At 39.6% G+C, this 25,447-nt stretch overlaps 2 protein-coding genes across 4 annotated transcripts; one reads left to right on the top strand and one right to left on the bottom strand.

Annotated features, from left to right (window-relative positions):
- Positions 1–290: 290 nt before the first annotated feature.
- ten1 (TEN1 subunit of CST complex) lies at positions 291–6,947 on the bottom strand. 2 transcript variants are annotated; one of them, XM_061067384.1, is made up of 4 exons: positions 6,336–6,947; positions 5,164–5,321; positions 4,488–4,571; positions 291–1,136 (listed from the first exon to the last, which is right to left on the bottom strand). In XM_061067384.1, exons 1-4 carry the CDS (start codon positions 6,422–6,424, stop codon positions 997–999), a joined length of 471 nt encoding a protein of 156 aa, XP_060923367.1. In that variant the 5' UTR covers positions 6,425–6,947; the 3' UTR covers positions 291–996. The 2 variants fall into 2 exon arrangements, with proteins under 2 accessions (XP_060923367.1, XP_060923374.1); XM_061067391.1 differs by lacking the exon at positions 4,488–4,571 and having other exon boundaries at positions 6,336–6,941.
- Positions 6,528–25,134, top strand: acox1 (acyl-CoA oxidase 1, palmitoyl). 2 transcript variants are annotated; one of them, XM_061067368.1, is made up of 14 exons: positions 6,528–6,781; positions 11,500–11,659; positions 14,717–14,877; positions 16,488–16,595; positions 16,794–16,913; positions 17,025–17,140; positions 18,105–18,274; positions 19,710–19,872; positions 20,037–20,227; positions 21,121–21,300; positions 21,876–21,981; positions 22,243–22,386; positions 22,790–22,996; positions 23,365–25,134. In XM_061067368.1, exons 1-14 carry the CDS (start codon positions 6,673–6,675, stop codon positions 23,413–23,415), a joined length of 1,986 nt encoding a protein of 661 aa, XP_060923351.1. In that variant the 5' UTR covers positions 6,528–6,672; the 3' UTR covers positions 23,416–25,134. The 2 variants fall into 2 exon arrangements, with proteins under 2 accessions (XP_060923351.1, XP_060923358.1); XM_061067375.1 differs by lacking the exon at positions 14,717–14,877 and adding an exon at positions 12,168–12,328.
- Positions 25,135–25,447: the final 313 nt, after the last annotated feature.

Genomic DNA, 25,447 nt, shown 5'->3' with positions numbered 1-25,447 from the left:
TTACAATGCAGATAGAAAAGTAAAAGTAAAAAGATCATTCTAAACTAGGTGCATATTATTTACCTTTTTTCTCTCACTCCTTCATGAGACTTCACACATTTCTTCAAAAGAATTTGCCATCATTTCTAAAAATGTCACATTGTTCCTTTGGTCGGACCTACGGCCAACATTCTTCTCAATTAATAAACAAGACATTTAAAATACCATCAGAATCATGCTGTTTGTGCTGGAATTTAGCTTCGATTATTGGATCAAACACATACACACTGACAGAAAGATAGACATACAAGTAACTTCTCGATTTATTAGTTGCATGTCTTCAGACTTGTAAAAAGAAAAGAACAAATCCGATAAGGGAGAAACAAAAAATTCTTAGAATTTAGAATTTTATATTACAAGCAAGACTACACCAAGCTGCATAAATGTATCTGATATTTCACCTTGACAGACACCTTTGAAACCCTCTGATCAGTGCCAAGTGTGGTATTGATGTTTTTAATATTTTATATGTTAAGCTATTTATAAATTAATTGGAATTATCTACAAAGTTTTGATTTGATCTTTATTACATGATCCACATACAGTATGACAGATCTAACAGTCCATGATTTTGATTGGTACCATACACCATAAAAAAATAGAAGCACTGAAAAATGTGTATTATATTAAAATATATTACTAATTAAATCTAAAGACAAAGACATTAGTAAAATGCAAAATACTTTTAAAGTACAGATACAAAATATCTGTTTGGTTCTTCTTTGACCAAACAGTAAATCCTTTTATCAAACCATTAATTTGCGGTTTTCATCCTGAGAAAGAGCAGACATCTGTTATGGTCCGACATAAACAAGGTTTTCATATTAACTGACAAAAAGTAAACCTATGTCTTTTACACATAAACAATCAGTCTTGAATTTCACCGGAGCTTCTATGACAGCCGTGGGCCTGACGATCAACAAGCACCCTGGGAAACTTGCAGACTGAAGACCCGGATCAGGTTGCATCTCCTTCACCCTGCTCACACTTCCTCTCCCTGAAGAAGCTTCTTTGCTCATTGATGGCTTTCTGCAGCAGTGCTATGTTGACACCATCCACACAGTTCAGCACACGGGCACGGACCATGTGGCCAACCCCTGTAGGCCGAGAAGAAACTGATGACAGCAGGCCATTTGAGGTAGAAAGTCCAGAATGTATTTAAACAAGCCCAGTGATGTGAATGAAAGGTAAATGGTAAAATACTAATGGACAGTATTTAATCAACGCTTTTCCAGTCTTATCGACCACTCAAAGCACTTTACAGCACGAGTTACAATCACCCATTCATTCACAACATATGCAGCAGATAAAGGGTCGGTAGAAAACAGCCCATCAATGTGCATACACACTCAATGGCTTTCTTTCTTTTTTTGCTTTGGAGAAGGTAGAATGTTGCTACAGTTTTTTGTCCTGGTTACAGTTACAGGGATCTCTAAAAGGATGTGTCCCTGTCTGTGCATGCAAGTTAATTGTTAAATACAGAAGATGACTCTCCACTCTCTACTCGGCAGGGACACAACCTCTATCCTGAAAGCAAAACTAAACGCACGCACGCACGCACGCACAGGCTCTCTGGAAAATTAAGCGGTCACTTCAGTGTTTCCCCTACCATTCTATTAGGGGGGCGCTGCGCCCCCCCAACGGCACCTCCCGCCCCCCCTGGAAGGTCAAGTTAATTATTTATTTTATTTTTTATTTTTTAATATGGCGCCAGATTTCTACATAAATCATTTTAAGGTTACATTACCTATAAAACAGGTCTATAGTTTGCATTTCTGTCTCGACATGGTCGCGCGGTTAGAGTTCTCCTCTGCTCTCTGCGCGCACACACAGGTGAGCAACCTCCCACCAGCGGACAGAGAGCATCCACCTGAAAACATGTCGCATGAACCACCTGAGAAGCAGTTCAAAATATCCGCGTTTTTTAAACGCTCCCAGGTGGATGATGGTAACACCCCTCTCCTGCGAGTAGCAGCCGGAGGAGCTCTCCTGCTCCGGGTCCGAGTTCAGAGAAGAGCCTGAGTGCTGCACGCCCTGCCCCAGACAAGAATCTGCTCAGTCACCACCGGATGACAGGTTCTGACCCAGCTTGGCTGTCAGAGGGGCAATACTCCCCCTGGGTGTACAAGACTGATCTTGATAACTTAAGTATTACACCGGACGGCGAAGCGCCGCGCAGTTCTCCAGCGCGCAGGCGCCTGGCTGTTCTCACGGGACGCGCATTTCTCAGCGCCGGTCAGCCCGCGATTCTGCTTTCTCCGCTTGTTGTATTTAACCGTGAATGCACCTCGCCTCGCAACCTCAGTCTGAACCATTATTAACCCCGCTTCGTCACTTCCTTCTATCACTGTTTAATCTATTTTCATCGGACCATTGTTCAAAACCGGCAAATCTGACGTGAAAAGATTTCATTTATAGACGGAAGTTTCAAAACGGTAACTTAACACAAACGACGGTTATGGCTAAGTGCTCTATTCTAACTAGTCCTTTTTGATTGCCATGGTAACAGTGATTTCAGGTGGTAGAGAAGTCGTTATGAGGAGATTGCTAGTAGGATCTTGACTTTAGTCTTCTTTCACTTTAAGCGCATGCTCCATGACGTCTTTACAGCGACTTTAACCACTCCACTCCAGCGTTTCCGTGTTTTCCTGAAAGGGCTTCGTGTAGACGAGATAAACATAAGTACCGGATCCAAAAATGTTTCCGGATTCCGGCAATCCAGGTTACTTATGGAAATCAGTAAATACATACATTACATACATACATATATACATGCATGCATAAATAAATAGATAGATAAATTACAGTTCATAGAGAATGAATAGGGGATTATTTCAGTTTTCTTTTTGGTTTTAGGCAGTGGTGGGAAGTAACAAAGTAGAAATACTTTGTTACTGTACTTAAGTAGATTTTTCAAGTAGATCTTTACTTGAGTATTTATTTTCCTGACGACTTTTAACTTTTACTCGCTACATTTGAGCACAAATAGCTGTACTTTCTACTTCTCACATTCTCAAAACTGGCTCGTTACTTGAGCAGCGGAGGTTGGCGGAACGTGCATCTTTACGCACGGCGCACCTCTCTCTCGCTCTCTCGCTCCTGCATGAGCTCGGTTCAGTCTTTATTATTAGGGCCCAGGCACTGACAGACATGTGGCCCTATTGAAATTTTAAGGATTATTATTCAGGCAAATGAATGAGGGCTTTTATTAGGTGACTTTACATAATTTTTTGAAGGTATTCCTTTTTCAATTCACATTCGTTTTCCCTTTCCTGCTTCGTGTCAACATCTGCACATAAATACATAGCTCGAAGCAGCAAGTGGTTAACTTTTCTTAAAGAAAATATTGGAAGTAGTTGGTTTAAACAAAAACTGTTGGCAAATAGACTATCATTGGTTGGCCGTGTCTACTTAGTCTTACACGTCCACGTAAACAAAACAAACAGATTTAAAACAAGTCGAGATGGAAAAACAAACAACACAACCAATTATATAAGCAAACGCAAAAACAACTTTCAGCCAACACAACCAAAAACAAACACTGTGTCATGGACTACTACTACTGCATATTCACGCACACAATACATTTTTTTAATGGACCTCCAAAATGGAACCCTGGGTAATCAGGCCCAGTTTTCCACTCACTATAATGCCAATATAATTTTTGCAAAGATATTATATATCTATATATTGCCAATTTCAATCCTTAGACGCCCTTTGTGCTGACTCAACACAACTTAGAAGCTGTTGAGTCTTATATATGTATTGTACAAACTGGCTAATGAGTAAAACTTCAGGCAGGGTTGTGTCTTCACTTTGTCGTCCCTACAGGCAAGATACCCTGCAGGTGTATTGTCACCCTGCTGGAAACAAATGCAAACACAACCGCAGGCCCATTCAGTGAAGATAGTCTAATGATAAATAAACAGGCTTACATGTAGATGCGTGGACAAGCTGGCGGGCAGGTATACAGGCAGGTAAACATCCAGGCAGTTACAAAATACAGCTAATAGACACAAAAGGTTCATTTGGTCTATTAGTGTTCTTAGGTAGAATCAAGAGGAACTTGTTTATTCTGTTGTGTTGATTCTTTGTTGTCTCTAGAAGTTCAGATACCACTTGTCCAATACTATTTTAACCTCAGCATCTCGGGTTCAAAATTTGTAAAATTATACATTATATATATAGTGTTATAATTTTTTAGTCAGTTGAAATAAAATTTGGTACTTGTACTTTTACTTTTGATACTTAAGTACATTTCAACACAAGATACTTTTGATACTTAAGTACATTTAATATGAGCAACTCTAAGACTTTAACTCAAGTCATTTTCTGACGGGTGACTTTTACTTTAACCGGAGTCACTTTCAAGATATCTGTACTTTTACTCAAGTATGGCTTTCAAGTACTTTATACACCACTGTTTTTAAGAATGTTATGTCGCATACGTAGACAGCATAAACAGGCAGTTGTGAGAGGAAACCAGACCCGGCCATTTATAGTCTCCCTGCCAGTCCTACAGAAGGGACAAACTGGACAAACACATGACGTCTGAGCATCACAGAATAGCCTGTCAGCGCCGAAATCCAATGTACAGTTCAAAATCATTTAAAGAAACACATTAACATCATGATTCCTTTAAGTTTTTGTGTCCGTGTTTGTCCCCCCCCCCCCCCCCCCCAAAGCTGTAAACCTAGGGGAAACACTGCACTTCCTGTGGAAGGTGGCGTCTGAAGTAAAGTAGTCATTGTGTAGCTTCACGCCTTTAGCCTACAGAAACATTTGCATTTCATCTGTCAATTTAACAAAGGATTGTTCTACGTCAAGCGGTTTGGCTCAAGGCCTGTGTACATTCTACCTAAGTCAAAATACAAAGTCAACAATCATTCATACCCACATTTCACACCTACGGTCAATTAAAAATCCCAATTAACCTAATCCCAATCTGCATGTCGGTTAACTGGGGCACAGACATGTGGAGAAAAGGCAAACTCCGCACACAAAGGCCAAGATGATAATCACCATAAACAGTTAATGTCTTACAATTCAATATAATTATTTTTTGTTGACCCAAGACAGACAGTTACAAATCCTCATAAATGTTTCCAAAAACTTTTTTCTTACCCTCAGAATTTTCAGTTTCACCCAGAACTATGTACTGGGCTCCAATTATTGGGTTAAAGGGCTCCACAAACATTGTGTGGACGATCACATGGTGCTCTTTGGAAGCGTGCTGAGCTGACAGCGTTGCTCTGGACTCCTCAGGCTGATAGCAGACAAGTCTGGAAAATTTAACATATTTTTTAAAGTTAGAGATTGAATGGCCAAACAATGGGGAGTTGGATAAATGTATATTTTATTATAAGATTATAAGCAAAGGAAATAATAATAATAATGTACACATAAATAAATTAATATTGAATGCAAAATAATCATGATTATAAAAAAAGAATGCCAATTAGACTAGAATAGTTTAAAGCTAGGGTTGGTATTCCTGAAAAAGCTAGCAAGAGCTGGTTATACTTTGAAAAAATGCAAGAATTGTGTGTCCTGCATGCAGTTTTACAAAAGACATCAATCTGGCAGAGACGATGTTACCCAGACAAGTTCTACATCATGACCTCATAATGTTTTCCATCAAGGTCAACGTAAAGTGGTTGGGAAGGGAAACTGAAAAGGCGATCAAGAAAAACACATTTTCAGATTTGTGAAAACTTAATTCTGTGAAAAAAAAGAACAAACTTATATATTTTTCTCCATCCAGATCACAAAGGACCAGTTCTCGCTCAAAAACAACTGTCAATCCTGCCTGAACCAGATTAACATGGAGAACTGATTAACTCTTACATGCTTGAGATGATTAACACTCCGATCTGTGAATATCTTATTCTATTTACAAATGATCTGAATGATTTAACTGCTTGTTTTATTAAATAGACTACACTAGACCAGGTCTAAATCAAAGACATATACCCTAGAAATTTCAAATATGGACTATATAAAAGAGGCCGTTTCTGACTTGAGAAAACTGAAACGAAGATCATTTGCAACGTTTTTTTATAAACACCAAACCTAAATAAACCCACTGGGCTCAGATCTGTCAAACTTGGATTGCCATGATCTATTAATTCACCTGCTGTATCCCTGGGACAGGAATGGGGGATAAGCAAAACATTAAACTTTACTAAATTACAAATAATGACACACAGGGACATTACACTTGTACCAAGTTCATCTGACTCAAAATTGAAATGATCTGTTACAGTCACAGACAAAAAATTCTTTTTTTTAATCACCTGCCGAACGTCCTCACTGATTCTCCTTCCTGGACCGACCCGGTGCTTATTTCCCAGGAGAAATGAAAAGCTGCAGCAGGTGGAAGCATCGTCTTGATCCAAAACACCAAACAAAACGCAGGCTGGACATGAAATCAAAAGTGTGTTGCTTCCGGGATGCAGGTCACGTGCTCCGCCAGTCCCCGCCTCCCCCTCTGTTGTGTGCGCAGGCGTGTGAAAGTCGCAGGTCAACTTCTTCAGACAGCAACACAACAGCACAGGGAGGACTCACGCCATTATCTCCACTGCACACACACACACTCACCGTACACACCTGTTCTCAGTCTGAGGCACAGCCATGAATCCCGATATCACGAAAGAGCGGAGCAACGCCACCTTTGACGTGGAGAAACTGACCCACATTGTGGACGGCACCCCAGAGAAGACGAGAAGAAGAAGGGAGATCGGTGAGTTTGAAACGTCTTCCCTGGTGATAACACTTGTTGCCCTCGACATGTAACGTGATCGCAGCACTGGTCATTTGCCGAGGAAAGACCTGTGTTGGAGAAAGCTTAGCTAACACGACAGCGCTGCTAGCTACAGAGATGCTAACAGCTGACCCCCTCTGCGCAGCTTTCTACTTGTGCTGAAGTGCACCCAACTTTGACCTGGTTTGAAAACCTATCTCGCCCAGGCTCCTGTTTTGGATGGTATTTCCAAAGCTGGTGACGTTATGGTGGTTCGGTATGCTCCAGTGGTAAATTCGGCCTTAGTGTTGATTAAATTGAGAATTTATTATAACAAATTACACTAATATCCCGGTACAGTAAGTATCCACTAGCAAGTGAAACAGTTCTTACACCAGGCGCCTGTCATCTGTTATGTAATTGACAAAGAGCAATAAACACAAATGTTTGTGACCTTTTCTCTAGTTGTTGGTGATAATCATATTTGACATAACGACGTGAGAGGAGTGTTACCTCACCTTTACACACACATCTCATGACCTGCGATGCACGTTGACTCCATTGCATTGCATAACTTTCCCAGATGCACAGTCATTTATGACCAACTCTCCAAGTAGAAGTAAAATAAATTCGGTGTCCTGTTCATCCACAGGTTTCAGACGGTTGTGGTTATTTCACCTCAGATTGGCTGACAGGAGTGTGACCCAACGTGGTTTCCTGCTGTTACCTCTGTCGTGGTCCATCCACCTCTTCACAGTTATAGTGAAGTGTCATATACAGTAATGTGTGAGGATGCAGTGTTACAGCTTTGGGGGGGACACAAAACACAAAAACACGGACACAAAAACTTAAAGGAATCATGATGTGTTTCTTTTAATGATTTTGAACTGTACATTGGATTTCGGCGCTGACAGGCTATTCTGTGATGCTCAGACGTCATGTGTTTGTCCAGTTTGTCCCTTCTGTAGGACTGGCAGGGAGACTATAAATGGCCGGGTCTGGTTTCCTCTCACAACGGCCTGTTTATGCTGTCTACGTATGCGACATAACATTCTTAAAAACAGTGGTGTATAAAGTACTTGAAAGCCATACTTGAGTAAAAGTACAGATATCTTACTTGAAAGTGACTCCGGTTAAAGTAAAAGTCACCCGTCAGAAAATGACTTGAGTTAAAGTCTTAGAGTTGCTCATATTAAATGTACTTAAGTATCAAAACTATCTGGTGTTGAAATGTACTTAAGTATCAAAAGTAAAAGTACAAGTACCAAATTTTATTTCAACTGACTAAAAAATTATAACAACACTATATATATAATGTATAATTTAAAAAATGTTTAACCCGAGATGCTGAGGTTAAAATAGTATTGGACAAGTGCATCTGAACTTCTAGCGACAACAAAGAATCAACACAACAGAATAAACAAGTGCCTCTTGATTCTACCTAAGAACACTAATAGACCAAATGAACCTTTTGTGTCTATTAGCTGTATTGTGTAACTGCCTGGATGTTTACCTGCCTGTATACCTGCCCGCCAGCTTGTCCTAGCATCTACATGTAAGCCTGTTTATTTATCATTAGACTATCTTCACTGAATGGGCCTGGGGTTGTGTTTGCATTTGTTTCCAGCAGGGTGACAATACACCTGCAGGGTATCTTGCCTGTAGGGACGACAAAGTGAAGACACAACCCTGCCTGAAGTTGTACACATTAGCCAGTTTGTACAATACATATATAAGACTCAACAGCTTCTAAGTTGTGTTGAGTCAGCACAAAGGGCGTCTAAGGATTGGAATTGGCAATATATAGATATATAATATCTTTGCAAAAATTATATTGGCATTATAGTGAGTGGAAAACTGGGCCTGATTACCCAGGGTTCCATTTGGGAGGTCCATTAAAAAAATGAATTGTGTGCGTGAATATGCAGTAGTAGTAGTCCATGACACAGTGTTTGTTTTTGGTTGTGTTGGCTGAAAGTTGTTTTTGCGTTTGCTTATATAATTGGTTGTGTTGTTTGTTTTTCCATCTCGACTTGTTTTAAATCTGTTTGTTTTGTTTACGTGGACGTGTAAGACTAAGTAGACACGGCCAACCAATGATAGTCTATTTGCCAACAGTTTTTGTTTAAACCAACTACTTCCAATATTTTCTTTAAGAAAAGTTAACCACTTGCTGCTTCGAGCTATGTATTTATGTGCAGATGTTGACACGAAGCAGGAAAGGGAAAACGAATGTGAATTGAAAAAGGAATACCTTCAAAAAAATCATGTAAAGTCACCTAATAAAAGCCCTCATTCATTTGCCTGAATAATAATCCTTAAAATTTCAATAGGGCCACATGTCTGTCAGTGCCTGGGCCCTAATAATAAAGACTGAACCGAGCTCATGCAGGAGCGAGAGAGCGAGAGAGAGGTGCGCCGTGCGTAAAGATGCACGTTCCGCCAAACTCCGCTGCTCAAGTAACGAGCCAGTTTTGAGAATGTAAGAAGTAGAAAGTACAGCTATTTGTGCTCAAATGTAGCGAGTAAAAGTTAAAAGTCGTCAGGAAAATAAATACTCAAGTAAAGTACAGATATGTGAAAAATCTACTTAAGTACAGTAACAAAGTATTTCTACTTTGTTACTTCCCACCACTGCCTAAAACTAAAAAGAAAACTGAAATAATAACAAAGTATTTCTTCTTTGTTACTTCCCACCACTGCCTAAAACTAAAAAGAAAACTGAAATAATCCCCTATTCATTCTCTATGAACTGTAATTTATCTATCTATTTATTTATGCATGCATGTATATATGTATGTATGTAATTTATGTATTTACTGATTTCCATAAGTAACCTGGATTGCCGGAATCCGGAAACATTTTTGGATCCGGTACTTATGTTTATCTCGTCTACACGAAGCCCTTTCAGGAAAACACGGAAACGCTGCAGTGGAGTGGTTAAAGTCGCTGTAAAGACGTCATGGAGCATGCGCTTAAAGTGAAAGAAGACTAAAGTCAAGATCCTACTAGCAATCTCCACATAACGACTTCTCTACCACCTGAAATCACTGTTACCATGGCAATCAAAAAGGACTAGTTAGAATAGAGCACTTAGCCATAACCCTCGTTTGTGTTAAGTTACCGTTTTGAAACTTCCGTCTATAAATGAAATCTTTTCACGTCAGATTTGCCGGTTTTGAACAATGGTCCGATGAAAATAGATTAAACAGTGATAGAAGGAAGTGACGAAGCGGGGTTAATAATGGTTCAGGCTGAGGTTGCGAGGCGAGGTGCATTCACGGTTAAATTCAACAAGCGGAGAAAGCAGAATCGCGGGCTGACCGGCGCTGAGAAATGCGCGTCCCGTGAGAACAGCCAGGCGCCTGCGCGCTGGAGAACTGCGCGGCGCTTCGGCGTCCGGTGTAATACTTAAGTTATCAAGATCAGTCTTGTACACCCAGGGGGAGTATTGCCCCTCTGACAGCCAAGCTGGGTCAGAACCTGTCATCCGGTGGTGACTGAGCAGATTCTTGTCTGGGGCAGGGCGTGCAGCACTCAGGCTCTTCTCTGAACTCGGACCCGGAGCAGGAGAGCTCCTCCGGCTGCTACTCGCAGGAGAGGGGTGTTACCATCATCCACCTGGGAGCGTTTAAAAAACGCGGATATTTTGAACTGCTTCTCAGGTGGTTCATGCGACATGTTTTCAGGTGGATGCTCTCTGTCCGCTGGTGGGAGGTTGCTCACCTGTGTGTGCGCGCAGAGAGCAGAGGAGAACTCTAACCGCGCGACCATGTCGAGACAGAAATGCAAACTATAGACCTGTTTTATAGGTAATGTAACCTTAAAATGATTTATGTAGAAATCTGGCGCCATATTAAAAAATAAATAAATAATTAACTTGACCTTCCAGGGGGGGCGGGAGGTGCCGTTGGGGGGGCGCAGCGCCCCCCTAATAGAATGGTAGGGGATACACTGGGATGGTCAGGAATTCCTCAACAGTTATGATGTAGTTGTTACTGAAGAACAATATCCAGAACTTTTTTGACTTCTGTGTTTATTTTATTTTATTGTCTTTATCTGTTACTTATTTGTATATCCATGATAGTCAGTCCAGAAATGCTGAAACACACTTGAAAATCCTTGTACACATTTACACATGCCGGTACACATTTACAACTTTTCCTTTGCAAATTTCCAGTTAAAAATGTCTAACTTACTGGTTGTGAATTAACTTCAAGTTGTATAGAATACAGCAGCCATTTCGAAACTTAAGAATGCCACGGCCCAATTTGAAAACTGAAAAAGGCTCACCCACACCTTTAATCACAACTATATGATCCACACATAGGACTAGAATCATACATATTATTAATTTTATACCAATAATAATTGTATATGAACGCAGGCATATGCAGTGCAAATCCAATAAAATCCACATTTAAGCGTAACAATTTGCAAAGCAACCAATGTAAAGAAACATGAAGTGCAAATAGGGTATTGTTAAAAATATATTCTTGCTGTTTGTATACCAGAGCACAACAAGGATATCTGTTAGAATACAAACACATTTGAGACATAACCAAACATACTTAAGGCGTTTAAGTATGTTTGGTTTGGTTTGGTCTCACGGCCCACCTGCAGTGGCTTCACGGCCCACCAGGGGGCCGCGGCCCACACTTTGGGAATGACTGGTCTAAAGGATACATATCTGATGTACTTTCTATTATCCAATGTAGAGTCACTGGTTGTGAGTGACCCAGACTTTAAGGAGGAGGACCCGAACTTCTTGTCGCGCAGTGAGCGCTATGACCAGGCTGTTCGAAAAAGTGCCCAAATGATCCTGAAGCTCAGAGAGTATGGCATCGCAGACCCAGAGGAGATCTACTGCTACAAAAAGTAAGTTACACAAAGCAACAGTTTACAATTTAGAGTTGTCTGCATATTTTGTTAAAAATATACAGTTTATTGACCTCTGTCAGATATAGTACAGTTTAGATCTGAGGTGTAGTAACAGTTCAGCTTGACTGTGTAGCCGTTACACGAAAGTAAACAGATTAAGTCGGGACAAAGTTCATCATGAGATTAAAACTGTGTAGGAGGGTATGCATCATTCACAGTTGTAAATAGTTAACTCTTTCTGCCTTCATGAGCATATCCTCCAAATAATGTACCACAATGCATTCTAATTTAAATACATGTAAAACTATATATGAAATATAATATAATGTATAAATACATGAACATTTAAATTCATATAAAGTTGGATCTCAGCCATAAAAATCACATTGTCTTGCAGGACATCCATATCACTGTGAGTCACATCTGTAATAAGATATCAGTTACACAGTTAATGAGAATCTAGTGTGATCTACAATTGTCTATCCTATACTTTCCCCTCACCCAGTATTTTTAAAGGCAACCACCAAGAGGCCTTGGGGCTACACTTTGCCATGTTCTTGCCGACCCTGTACAACCAGTGTGACCCTCAGCAGTCCAGGAAATGGTTACCTCTGGCAGAGTCCTTCCAGGTCATGGGCACATATGCCCAAACTGAGATGGGTCATGGTCAGTCCTGGACTTAGCCGTTAACCTATTAACTTTATGGTTGTTTATATAGCACAAGGTTTGCTTTGTATCTATGAATGTTAAAGGCAAACTTATATGTACTTATGGAGAAATAGGCCCATATCAGGTTTGGAAACCTTATCTACCAAGAGTAGTGATATGTTTTATGTTTTTGACAGATCCAAACATGCAAAAAATTCAAAATAGCTTCATGCGTATTCTGAAAACTGTGCTCCTGTGTAACCAAAAATGTATAGAGCTATAGCTCGGGGAATACAGGTTTCTGGGGCTATGTGGGATTTCCATCAGTTATTTTGTTCACTGGATATATAAAACTGTAAGATGTAAAACATAGGCTATTTGAAATGTAAACGGACAGTTAATAAGCCAAATGCAAATACTCATGTAGGCTAAGGGTGCTTGTTTAGGGCTGTGCAACATGGAAACAAATATTGTGATCAAATCAAATCACCGCCACTGCACTGAGACACATTACTCTGCGCAGGTCAGTGTTGTGCAAATAGTTATTAATTGACGTTGTCGGATCATTTCTCCGGATCGTTCCGGTCACTTTAACCCAAACAATAGCATGTGTGCTGCTGCTCCTACACTCTGTGCAGTGTGCTTCAGCCTAACCTGACGTGGCTGTTACTCGATTGCAGATTGGAGAATTGTCCTCTTTTCAACAATTATAAGCTTAATACATAAATAATAAAAATGGTTCAAGCTGGGATAGGTATAGGGTTTAAATATTTATATGTATTTACACAATTACAACCAGGTAGACAAATTCATAAAAATATGTAATTTTATAAAAAAATTACAATTAAGAGCAGTACAGTGTTTCTCACAGAATCTAGATTCTACCTCATGCACTGGTTAAAACAAAGTGGATTATTTGTTTCCCACTTCTCCCAATGCCCAGTCCGATCATGATGGTGTGTTTATTAGAGAGAAAGTAAGAAAGAGAGAGCGTGTGAAAGTGGGGCAAGTGGGACTGGGCTCACTAGCCAACCAAGTTAATACACATTAACACTCTAGAATTAAGCAAAAGTTGCGCACAGCAGTTTTATTTACATAAAATAATTTCATCCATCCATTATCTATGCTGCTCAACTTCAAATTGATTTGTCCCAGAAGGGCGATTTGTTTGATCTGTCCTCTTCTGACCCCCAACCTCTTACATCACAAAGCTACATTATGTGCCTCAGAAATATTTGTTCTGAGAGTGAGGGAGCCTGTAATGGGGTCGAGTTCTGAGTGTTTCTTTGTAATATGAGAAGCTGACAAATCTGTGCTGAGAGAGAATATGAACCATGTCAGCCTGTTTGTTGCCTCTCTGTAACAAAGCCAAGTGGATAGTATTGAGAATTTGTATTTCATCTTTGCATAGCTACGCTGAAAGCCTGGAAACATTTTTGTTGACCTGTTTCAGCAGGTTTGAGTCAACACTAGGATCAAAGTCCCGGAACGTAATTTATGTCATGACAAAAAGTTTCCTTAACCTCATTTGTAGGGCTAACAATTACAATATTAAATTATCTCAAGTGTCAAATGTTCACATTTGGAAGCCAGGAGCTTTGGAAAAAAAAAATATTTTTCGTGATTAATTGTCCTTAATTCAACTAATCAATTATTTGAGTTGTCATTGCAGCATTACACTACTAATTCACACTGTCATAGCCTGTTGGATGTTAACCTGTTTCTGTCTCTGGTTCTAGTGCATGGATTATATTGACATGCTATTGACTAAAATGAATGAACATACAGAGGATATCTTTATTTAGTTCTTTTAAATTTCAGCCAAACTTGTTCAGCATCCAGGTAGTGAAGAACAAGAAGTATAAGTGTGACCACTAGATGTAAAGACAAAGCTGAATCGGACACAGAGCCTTGATCCTTTGATCTGATCAGTAGGTATAGGTGGTCAGAAACACCACCAGCAGAGCCTGAACCGAGAACTGCCAGAGAAATACCTAAATATTGTACATAACCCACGAGTTCCCATGTGGCAGAGGAGCTTGAGGAATGAAGCTGCTGAAGAGTGTAAATGAGTGGAGTTTCAATCCAGATTATGGCTCAAATCATTAGTGCATGCATGACGTGCTCACAAACTGTTTTAATTTGTCTTTGTCACAACCATACTGGTGCATTCTTTATCGCTACTCAAATTTCTTATTGATTTGAACCATATCAATTCTCACCCATAATCCCTCCTGCGGATTAAAAGAAGAATTTGTCCTATATTCTCTCTTCAATCATCTCACATTGCTTTAAACCTTCTGTAATATGGCATCCATCAAAAATTCTCAATGCATCTCCCGCTTTGCCTTTTCCAAATTCCCACTTGCTCTTCTTTTCCGTGCGCCCCCGACCTGCGTGGCCTAGCTGTGTGCACCCTAGCAGGCCTGAGCCCTTGGATCTCCATTTGGGAATGTTCCTGCCCACACTGCTCAACCAGGCCACCCCAGAGCAAATGGACCGTTTCTTCATGCCCGCCTGGAACCTAGAGATCATCGGCACCTACGCTCAGACTGAGATGGGCCACGGTAAAATGAACAGAGCAGTTCAAAATCAGGCTTGTTTGCCGTTTTCTTTACACTGAACCTTCAATAATAAACAGGAATCAATGCTAGTTTTTCTATCATTGCTAATGCCAACAGGAATGGTAATGAATGAATGAATGATTGTTTTGAAAGGTCACACTTGAATGTTTACATTTTTTTGATTTTTATAGTTTTTGTGTCTATTAATACAAAACAATTTTTAACTCGTACATTTTTTTAACCATGGTTTATACTAAACTTCCATTAATACCCATCTGAGAAAAGTTAACTCTTTGTTTAACACGTTCATTTGTACGTGTGTCTATCATTGAATCATTTCTATCATTTGCGGATATGAGTCCGGTAGGAAAGCCTATGCAAATGGAGGGGCAGATTGTTATCAAATCCCAATTTTTGGGTTACATTTTTAACATTGCTACAAGTTCACCTAGTGGTCAATGCAACCACAATATTTGTTTAAATCATCCACGGCACAGCCAAACTGTTGAACTATTTACAACGTCATTGAGCACTTGTGTTATCTGACCCATCGGACAAGTATACAGTTATAAAAGCCGAAAGAATGGTGGCCGAACAACTATGAAAAACTTTGACTTTTAACTTTGTGCTAGAGCACGCTGATATATCAGTCGGCTGCTTATATCGGAGGCCTTAACAGACAGATCAGTATCTGTGTTTTGGTTTACTGCTATGCACTGATGTAAAAGCTTTTATTTTGCAGAGTAATCGATGCAGTAAAGATGTGCAGAGTTCTAAATATTTGGTTGAATTCATGTTTTCTTTTGTTGAAAATTTTAAATATTATTTTAAATATTATTAGTTTTTTGATTACGTTAATGTTTAAATGAAATGTCTTTGTCATACATTTTTCCCTCCCTAAAATCCATATTTGTCGGGCTCTACTTCATTGCCACATCTCTGGAGTACAGTCTATAACTATCTGTTATGCTGCCTAGCTCTTTTATTGCCTTTCTTTTTCAGTTACCAGCGTGTTCTTCTCTCGCCAGTGTGTTCTTAACAGAACTATTGCCTCTACTAACCCTCTTTAATTATTTTATATGTTTTATGCATGGCTTGGGGTGCAGCTTTGCCTGCAGATCAATATATTAACACGGACTCCAGCTTGTTTTGGCCTGATTTGGAAAACCCACCATAGACAACCCCCTGTGGACCAGTTTTTATTAGATGCAAATTCAGAGTCTGTCATAGGCCTGACAAAGATACAGTATCAACTGAATCATAGTAAAATATTATAGATAGTTTTTGGATCTGTCAAAAACTTGCACTGCTTTGCTACTTTATGTTAGATTTTTTCTTCAAAAGGCTAAAAGTGATTTAAAAAAAATATCCATGTTCATATTTGTTGTTTTGAGTTAATGTCTTCTGTTATATTCCCGAATTCATCATCAGTCTGTTAATGTCACTTTAATGTTAATGGATAGATCTGTTGTTAATAATGTCATTTGTATACATGCTTGACAGAATAATGTCTTAAGAGTAATCATTCATTTAGACCTTTCCACCGTGCACTCTGTATTTGTGTGTTCTGCATGCATGCGTTTGGTGGGGATTTATATTTCACCTTTCTCTAGGCACACACCTGAGAGGGCTGGAGACCACAGCCACATATGATCCAGCCACACAGGAGTTTGTCATGAACAGTCCCACAATCAGCTCCATCAAATGGTGGCCCGGAGGACGTAAGTACCTTATTCTGCTGCCTGGAATTTGGGTTGTTTTACAATTAAATTTAATGTTTGAGATTATTAGATGTACTATTTTTCTCAAGATGTTGCTATTTCTTTTTTTTCCCTTTTTCTTCCAGGCTGGGAAAACCTGATCGACAGTCAGACAAAGCCCCCTGGTTTAGTTTTAACTCTGTCTCTTTCTCTTTCTAGTTGGAAAGACCTCAAATCATGCCATAGTCCTCGCCCAGCTCCATACTCAAGGAAAAGGCCGTGGTCTGCATGCTTTCATCGTACCCATCCGCGACATGAGCACTCATGTACCCCTGCCAGGTAACCACTGCATGTGATGTCTCTCTGTATGTGGTGTATATGGTAAAGTACATCCTTATTAACTTACTGTCTGACCCTCACTTTCTCTGTTTGGACCTCCATCTTTCCTAGGTATTGTGGTTGGAGATATCGGCCCCAAGTTTGGCTTCAGTGAAGTCGACAACGGCTACTTAAAACTAGAGAATGTACGGATCCCACGGGAGAACATGCTGATGAAATATGCCAAGGTAATTTATGATTCTTTCATATGATTCTTTTACTAGTCTTATCAACCACTCAAAGCACAAGACGCATTCACCCATTCACAAACACATCAATCAAGCGCTTCTTAACACATTTGGGGATCAGGAGTGATTTGGGGTTCTATGTCTTGTTCAAGGAAACTTTAGAATGCTGGAGCAGGGGATTGAATCATCGACCTTCAGGTTAGAGGACAAACTGCTCGACCTCTTGAGCCACAACAGCCCTATTAGGTTGTTTAAGTTCAATGCGATACTTATTTGGATGCATTGCCAGCGATCTGATGCATCTTAGATACTTTTGAGGCTGATACAAATCAATAACAATATTATTCACATTAATGCAATACATTGAGACACAATTTAATTGAACACAATGATAGCCAGTGGAGATAAAAGCACACACTTGGGAAGCAGTTTAGTAGAGGAGGAATCTTTATATCATTATTGGTCACAAATGACTGGTCACATTTCAAAATAATAAAGGCTCTTAAATAGATATAAACTACAATAAACTTTGATTTGATTTAGTAATATAAATGAATGAAGATTGAATTGAACCAATACGCAGATGTAAGAAATTATTCATCATGAATTCATCCTAAATCCTATCCGGTATTATTTAATCATGGCAACAGCTTCATGAATTTTTATGCCAAATCATTAAATCTTACATCCCTAATTTCCAGCAGCATGCTACTCAATACAAATGAGTGTTTTGTTTACCAAGAGGGAAGGTTGTTTGTGCCACATCCTGTTTTATCAAAGATAGATAAGTACCTGTATTGTTTGACCTTTACTTTTAAAATATCCTGATATCATTGTAGCAAAAATACTGTAGGATTTTTTTAAACAATACGCTTTTTTTTATTACGGGTATTATGGTGGGAATACCTTTTTAGTATTTGCTCCATAAGTGTCTCCTCTGAGAATGACTCTGTTTCGCCAATAGGTGGAGCCAGATGGAACCTATCTGAAACCACCCAGTGCCAAACTGACCTACGGCACCATGGTGTTCATCCGCTCCATGATTGTAAGCTTGTCAGCTAAGACCCTCGCCAAGTCCTGCACGATCGCCATCCGCTACAGTGTTGTTCGCCACCAGTCGGAAATCCGAGCAGGGTCAGTAATTTCACATTATTGTAATAATATGTATATAATAACTTTATTTACATAGCACTTATCCAAACAAGGTTACAAAGTTTTGGTAAAAAAATGTATGAAATAAAGCTGCGGCTAAAGCTAACTGACCAGCTACTGGCTTGTATGGCAGTACTATGAAAATCATGTGGCCCACTCAACAGATCAGACACAGTTTCCTTTATGCCTTTTTAAACTAAACACCTAGTGTCATAGTCAACAGAGTTAAAAGCTACCCATTTAAGAAACTACATCAAATGTAGTTGCAAGTAAATGTATGATTAAAATGAATTAACAACATATTAGCACCAGAGTTAAAAATCACATGTTAAAAAGGCTTTCCTATAAAAAGCTGTTATGTAGTTAAAGAAAGGTAGTAAATTGGCGAGCCTCATCTGTCAGGCAAGTTGGTTCCCACATGAACTATTACTCGGGTTATGGACGGCTGGAAGGAGCGCAACAGCCCTGGGAGCTTTCCAAGAATGATTGGGATCGTGGCTCCAAGGATGCAATGAATGACCGCATTAATTAAGCAGTTTTTACTAATTATGGAATCGCCCACTATAAGCGTTTCTGAGGGGAAATGATTTGCTTCCATGCTGTGTGGAAGCAGGCGCTGTTTTCAAAGAGTGATCCTGAGAGGGGAGATCAAGTGCTGCAGACGGATCTGCTGGACGTGCCAGAAGCCATCAGACAAGGCCTGGTCGAGTACAAGAAAGAAGCAAATACTTGGTAGTTGTAGGTTTAAGATGGAGTGTAGCTCCCCGGAAGTGATGCTAACTGCAGCAGCCCGAGTAGGACAGGAAACTCAATCTCAAAGATCTGACATCTTGCCACAGAGGTCGTGTTCATAAGCTAGGATATTACCTGGTCACAAGAAACAAGTGTAGATTTGGTAAATGTTGAGTTAATCTGAGTCATGACAGAGCTTCTCAAATGGCACACACAACACCAACTGGATGAAGGAAGGTCGGAAGACTGCTACGCAAACATTGCATAACTCAAAGAAACTGGAAGTGAAAACAAACACATACTTAAGTTTGTGCATGCACAAGTGGCGCAGTTTCAAAATTGGATTTTACTCCCAAGTTTTGGAAGTGGTGAGCTTCAGAAAAGAATATGTCCTTATAATGTAAAATGTCTCAAATTATATAACGACAAGTTCTGAATATATTAAGATATATAAACAGATTTTGTACACCTACTACAAATGTCTTGAGTAGGAAAAGAAACTGCTTAGTTAAGTTTTTTTTTTTTCCTGTGTATTCAGTAAAAATACGGGGCAGGTATGATCAAGATATGAAGCAAATTTGAGAGAGAATATTTCAAATCAGAATCATATTTATAACTCATTGACTAACTGAGCACTTGAAAACAGCAGCATAATTCCAACAGCAAATGTGTTTCTGTCCCACAGAGAGCCAGAGCCGCAGATCCTCGACTTCCAGACGCAGCAGTACAAGCTATTCCCTCTGCTGGCGATGGCCTATGCCTTCACCTTTGTGGGCCAGTACATGAATGCGACCTATCAGCGCATCAGTGGAGACATCAGCCAAGGAGACTTCAGTGAGCTGCCTGAGGTAGAGACCAGACATAAGCTCAGTGATCTCTGATTGGCCAGTGTGAATTGATGTGTGCCATTGTTTATACGTTCTATATTTTTTAAGACCATTTACAAATCATCGTTTAAACATGTTAGATTTGCAGGAAGCTATTTTCACCCTCCTTGCTCTTCAATTTTCAGCTCCATGCTCTGTCTGCTGGTCTGAAGGCCTTCACCACATGGGCGACCAACTCTGCTATTGAGGTGTGCCGCATGTCATGTGGCGGCCATGGCTACTCTCGCAGCAGTGCCTTGCCCGACATTTATGTCGATTTTACTCCCACCTGCACCTACGAGGGTGAGAACACCGTCATGATGCTGCAGACTGCAAGGTAACGCATCACAAAGAAATGCATGACAACAAATGTGACACCTTGCATCGGCCAAGCTCACAGCCCGCAAAGCTCTCCATCAAATACTGACACATTTGAAACACTTTTTATTGCTACTTTGATGTCAGAGTTATTAACGTTTTAGTTTTAAATTGTAACACTCAACTTTAAAATAGAGGCTCTTACTCACTAGTTAGTATTATTCGTCAAACAAATGGAAGAATTAGCTATTTCACCCATCATCTGTGTCACACACTTAAATAGAGCAGAAAGCAGAGACCCATACAGACAGAGACACGTACCCACGCAGCAGCCAAATTATACCACAAATGCAGGTGACGCACCCGCCCTCTATCCACAGCAAAAATAAACACAGGTCACATCTTATAAATGTGAACAATGGCTGTTGTGGTGTTCTGTCAGCAGATCGGTTTCTTCAACCTGTTAAATTATATTTTGTCTTTTTAAAAATAGATATATTGTTTCCCAAGCGAGGACCTGTGAAAAGTTCTTAATTACACAGAACATGAAGTAGACACACAAAGGCCAAAGGTGCTGGGAAAGAGAATTTAGGAAAAGCTTGATATATGAAACCATTCCTTTTTAGGTAAACAGGGGTTACACAAAGCTGGAATAGAATGGAGATATGTGCTTGTTACGGGATTCCTAACAGGTGTGATGCGAATTGTGTGTTATTACCAAACATGTCTACTGTTTATGTGTAACTTAATATCATCTCAACAGCACTAAAACAAATACGGGTGTCAAACATTTCCCACTGATATTAAACAATCACACAGGACGAACACAAAGCAGTTCAGTAGCTAGTTTGTGCACCCATGTTCAATTTCGTAGCCCTCATCTGTGTGTGGCCTGAACTTGTATCTGTGCAGATACCTGTTGAAGAGTTACCGGCAGGCTAAGGACGGCCAGCAGCTGAGCGGCATCGTGTCGTACCTGAATGAGGCGGATCATCGGAGGGTGCAGCCCCAGCCCGTCGCTGCCAGACCAACCGTGGTTGACATCAATGACCTGTCTAGTCTGGTGGAGGTCTACAAATTAAGAGCTGCCATGTAAGAGACAAAAGAATTCGAGAAGCAAATTACCTTGTTAGTTGTGCTTTGGTCTGTGCTTCATTTCTGGTTTTAATAATGGCCCATAATTAAAGGGAGATTCACATTTATTTGTATTTATCACGCATTAAGAGGGGTTATCATGAATACCATTAAAGTGCCCCTCCCACAACAAAGCCAGAACTACTGTTTGACCCTGCATGATTTCCTTTTTACCTGAAATCTGCTGTATTTCTATTGAAGGACTCTTATTATTGTTTGATCGGCCTATCCGACCATCTCTTCAGCTTTTCAAAAAAAACAAAACGTTGTTTGATCACTTTTATTTCGCTGTTTTACCATTTTTGTCAATCGTGTTGTTTTATGAGTTTTGTGAGCATGTTTTAAAATCTCATTCGATATATTTTGACCTTTCTATGTTTGTGTTTTATATGCTACCCTGGTCACACCGTATTATTCCACAGGAGGTGTTTCAGGGAAAACTAATTGGCAGAATTGTTTTTGCATCTGAACTCCTAAAGCAAAATATTATGATGTTTTGGCATGTTTGGTTTATGCAGATGTGTTTTTTTTAGTCTTGTGGAGCTGGCAGCCAAGAGCATCCAGCAGGAGTTGCAGAACAGGAAGTGCCAGGAGGACGCCTGGAACAACAGTTCCATCGACCTGGTCAGAGCCTCAGATGTAAGTTCAGTGTGTGTGTTTGTGTGTGGCTAAAGCATCTCACCAAACTTTTTAATATCCTAATGTAAGGGTCAAATTTGATTGTCTGCATTGATATTATTCTAATATAATAAAACCAAACAAAATTTGATTTTTTTTTTAAACAACTCAAGACATTTTGCGAGATTTGGTATTTTTTACTTTAATATTTTGCAGTTTCTTGTTGATGTCTCGCACCAAGTCTTTCATTGACTTACATGTCCCACTGTTTTCTGTCTCCAGGCCCACTGTCACTATGTTGTGGTGAAGCTCTTCACTGACAAGCTTGGGGAGATCGGTGACACAGCGATACACTCAGTGTTGTCGACCCTGGCTCTGCTCTACGCCCTGAATGGCATCAAGCTCAACTCCGGAGATTTCCTACAGGTCAGAACACTCGTAATAGAAATAGTACGGTCCACAGTCCGGGGGGGGATTGTAGTGCTGATCTGCTGTCTGTTATTTGCATACTTGTACTGTGTGTCAGCCTGTCTTCACTGTCAAGTTTCACTTTGAAAACTCAGACTCAATTGCCTCTTTGTCTCTGAGCCAATAAATGGAGGTTTTTGTGTGTGGGGTGTCTGTTTCTGGGTGGTTGGTTTCTTTATTGCTGTTGTAGTTGAACTTTAAATTGAAAATGAAAGACAAGGCTTGCTCTTAACTCAGCACAGACAACCCAGAGTCACTGTTTGTTTCCTCACTTCCTGTAAGACTGAGTGGGGTACAGAAGCATGTTTTCATCCACTAGCAAATGAGCTAACATTTCCACCTTTCTTTTTGTCCTTTTCAGGCGGGTCTGCTCAGTGGGCCCCAGGTGCTGCAGATCTCTGGTCGTATCAAGGAGCTTCTGTCTCAGCTGAGGCCCAACGCCGTGGTGCTCGTAGATGCCTTTGACTTCAACGACAAGCTTCTCAATTCGGTCCTGGGACGATATGATGGAAATGTCTATGAGAACCTGTTTGAATGGGCTAAACGCTCACCCCTGAACGCCACAGAGGTCAGTCAGGGTCACCAGAGTGACATAATAATAACAGTCATGATAAAATATACTCAGTCTGAGTCTTATTCAAGATTTCAGGGTTTTTTTTGCTTCCCCACATCAGATATATTCTGTTGTTGATTATGAAATATTTTTTAAGTTATAATGGATGTACATGATGATGTGCAATTTCTCATTATTTGTGAAAACCTTATTTTTGGTGGACTTTAGTGTTTGAACACTACTTGCTGCACTAACACTGGCTTTAATAACTTTCTTTGTCTAAAAGCATTAAACTGCAAGCTTAAACTGTGTGATTAGATATGCATGCTTTCCCCCCCTTGTTGATTATGTAATCTTAATAAATTCTCTTATGTCTTCCACAGGTGCATGAATCCTTCCACAAGTATCTCAAGCCGCTGCGGGCCCAGCTGTGAGCTGATCCTTGCACCTTTAATCCTGGCTCTGACACTTCACCTCTACATACACAAGGAAAACCATATGAGTGATAACCCATCACATCAGCCCCATGATGTTCTTCACTCATCGTCAGATTGTCTTTCTACTCTGAAGGAAACTAGCCGTGTCTAGAGTTCTCTCTCATCCTCACTAAAGGCCACTGTACTGAAAAGGTTATAAATCAGAAGGTGGACGACCTTTAACAATCTGAAGATGATTGGAAACAAAAGGGGGACAGGAAACAAAACCGGGAATCAAACTTTTACCTAATGAAGTCAACATTTTGAGTCAGAAAACGTAGCTTTGAAAAATAATAAAAAATCCCATTTTGAGTTACGTTTTCTCTAGAGAAATTCCATTCCAACAGCAGAATCAGTTTTGAGTGTTTCCCCTGACAACACGGACCAACATTTTATCTGAAAAAAAAAAAGGCACCACTTGTTTAAGAGGCATTCATTTGTCAATGAAATTTATCAATTGCTGTAGGCATTTTGTAAACTTTTCTTCTTCTCATGTCTGGCAACCCCCTGACCATCCTGTGCCAGTTCATTATGTAGTATTATGATCGATGATATATTATATGATAATAACGTTTTTACGTTTACTTAACATAAAATCTCTTAAACTTAAGAATTGTTATCCTTACATTCAGTATCAGATCCCAGTGAGCTACTGTTGTGTTTGTTTCACATTTGGTATTTTCCTCCTAAGATAACAATGGCTCACACTGTTCATTGGGAAAAACACAATTGTTTTTACAAGACGGAAAAATACCTAAATTATGCCAGTTACTCTGTTTCACTCACGAGGACAAAACAATCCTTCTTTTTCCTCAGTTCCACCACTTGTCACGTGAGCTGCTGTATGTTAAATAACCGCGTCGTACTTGAAAGATGGACAACACAGAAACTAGTGTGTATGTTTGAGTCTCCACGTGCTTCTGAATGTGTTTGTGGGACAGAAAGGCTTTTGGCAGATAAATGCTGCAAGGTGAAGTGTATCAAGTGTGAGAACAGAAATACATTTCTGACAGTTGTTGAGTGGTCAATGAGGCCACATATCTTTTAATGTGCATTACATCCCCACCAATATCTGGATGATTTTTGAAATATTTTTAACTTAAAATAATTCTACTGTTAACATGCTATGTTGTTCAAATCTTGAGGTTGAATTCTTCATGTTCAGATATGATTGAAATCTGTTCAAACTGAATGACTTTTCTAGATGCTTTCAATGCTTCCCCATATTTTTGCTATTACAGTTTTAGAATTGGTGGATTTGTGTTCTTGGTTCATGTCCAACTTGCAGAAGTTTATTTTGCTCTGTGAGCAATCAAATCTAAATCTTAGAAACTGAGGCTGTTGAATGTACAGAGCAGTTTGTGACTGTAGAGACACGTGTGAGACAGGGGAGCTTTAATCTAAAGCCTTATTGTGGAGTACATATATGATTTGTGGTGTAACATAATGTGCCTGATGAATTTATCTTACCTTAATCTAACTAACTGAGAAAAGTTCAAAGCATTTCATTTCTGTTTCCATGCAGATCAGTTGATTCTGTTGTAAGGGCACAATTATCAATATGTAATGACTTAGCTGTTTGTGTGATAATTTGTTGAATAACAATGACTTTAAACTTTACGGTTGGTGAATAATTTAACCTGCAAGTTATATTAATAAAAAAATCTTAAAAAATCATTGTGTTGTGTTTGTGTGTTAATCCTAGATTGCGTTGGCTTTTGTTAGGAATTTCAAACTTTTAACTATAGGTTGTGTCTGAAAGAACTCTTAATAATAAAGCTAGAGGTAGTTTTAGCTAGATATAATGCACATACAAATTAATTTAATAACCGTTGCTGTTTAGTGCCAATGATGTATCTTTTAGTTGTCCTCATAATTAACTTCTTGGATATTAAAGCATATTTTCATTAGCTGTATTCAACATCAGACAGAATTCAAGGAGCTGTCCTTTCTGGGGCAAAGTCAGTATGACATTGTTTAGTTTTGAGGA

Source organism: Limanda limanda, chromosome 2 (assembly GCF_963576545.1).
Source record: "Limanda limanda chromosome 2, fLimLim1.1, whole genome shotgun sequence".
Taxonomy (NCBI): domain Eukaryota; kingdom Metazoa; phylum Chordata; class Actinopteri; order Pleuronectiformes; family Pleuronectidae; genus Limanda; species Limanda limanda.
Note: the sequence above shows the minus strand (reverse complement) of the source record. Positions and strands in the feature narration are given on the sequence as shown.

Excerpts from the sequence above, each read along its gene's own strand:
- acox1 (XM_061067368.1), top strand. The coding sequence starts at position 6,673 with ATGAATCCCGATATCACGAAAGAGCGGAGCAACGCCACCTTTGACGTG. Across the intron at positions 21,982-22,242 it reads ACCTGGTCAGAGCCTCAGAT|GCCCACTGTCACTATGTTGT; the intron begins GTAAGTTCAGTG and ends TTCTGTCTCCAG. Across the intron at positions 22,387-22,789 it reads ACTCCGGAGATTTCCTACAG|GCGGGTCTGCTCAGTGGGCC; the intron begins GTCAGAACACTC and ends TGTCCTTTTCAG.
- ten1 (XM_061067384.1), bottom strand. The coding sequence starts at position 6,424 with ATGCTTCCACCTGCTGCAGCTTTTCATTTCTCCTGGGAAATAAGCACC. Across the intron at positions 5,322-6,335 it reads TCAGTGAGGACGTTCGGCAG|ACTTGTCTGCTATCAGCCTG; the intron begins GTGATTAAAAAA and ends TAAATTTTCCAG. Across the intron at positions 4,572-5,163 it reads TGAAACTGAAAATTCTGAGG|TTTGTCCCTTCTGTAGGACT; the intron begins GTAAGAAAAAAG and ends GTGTTTGTCCAG.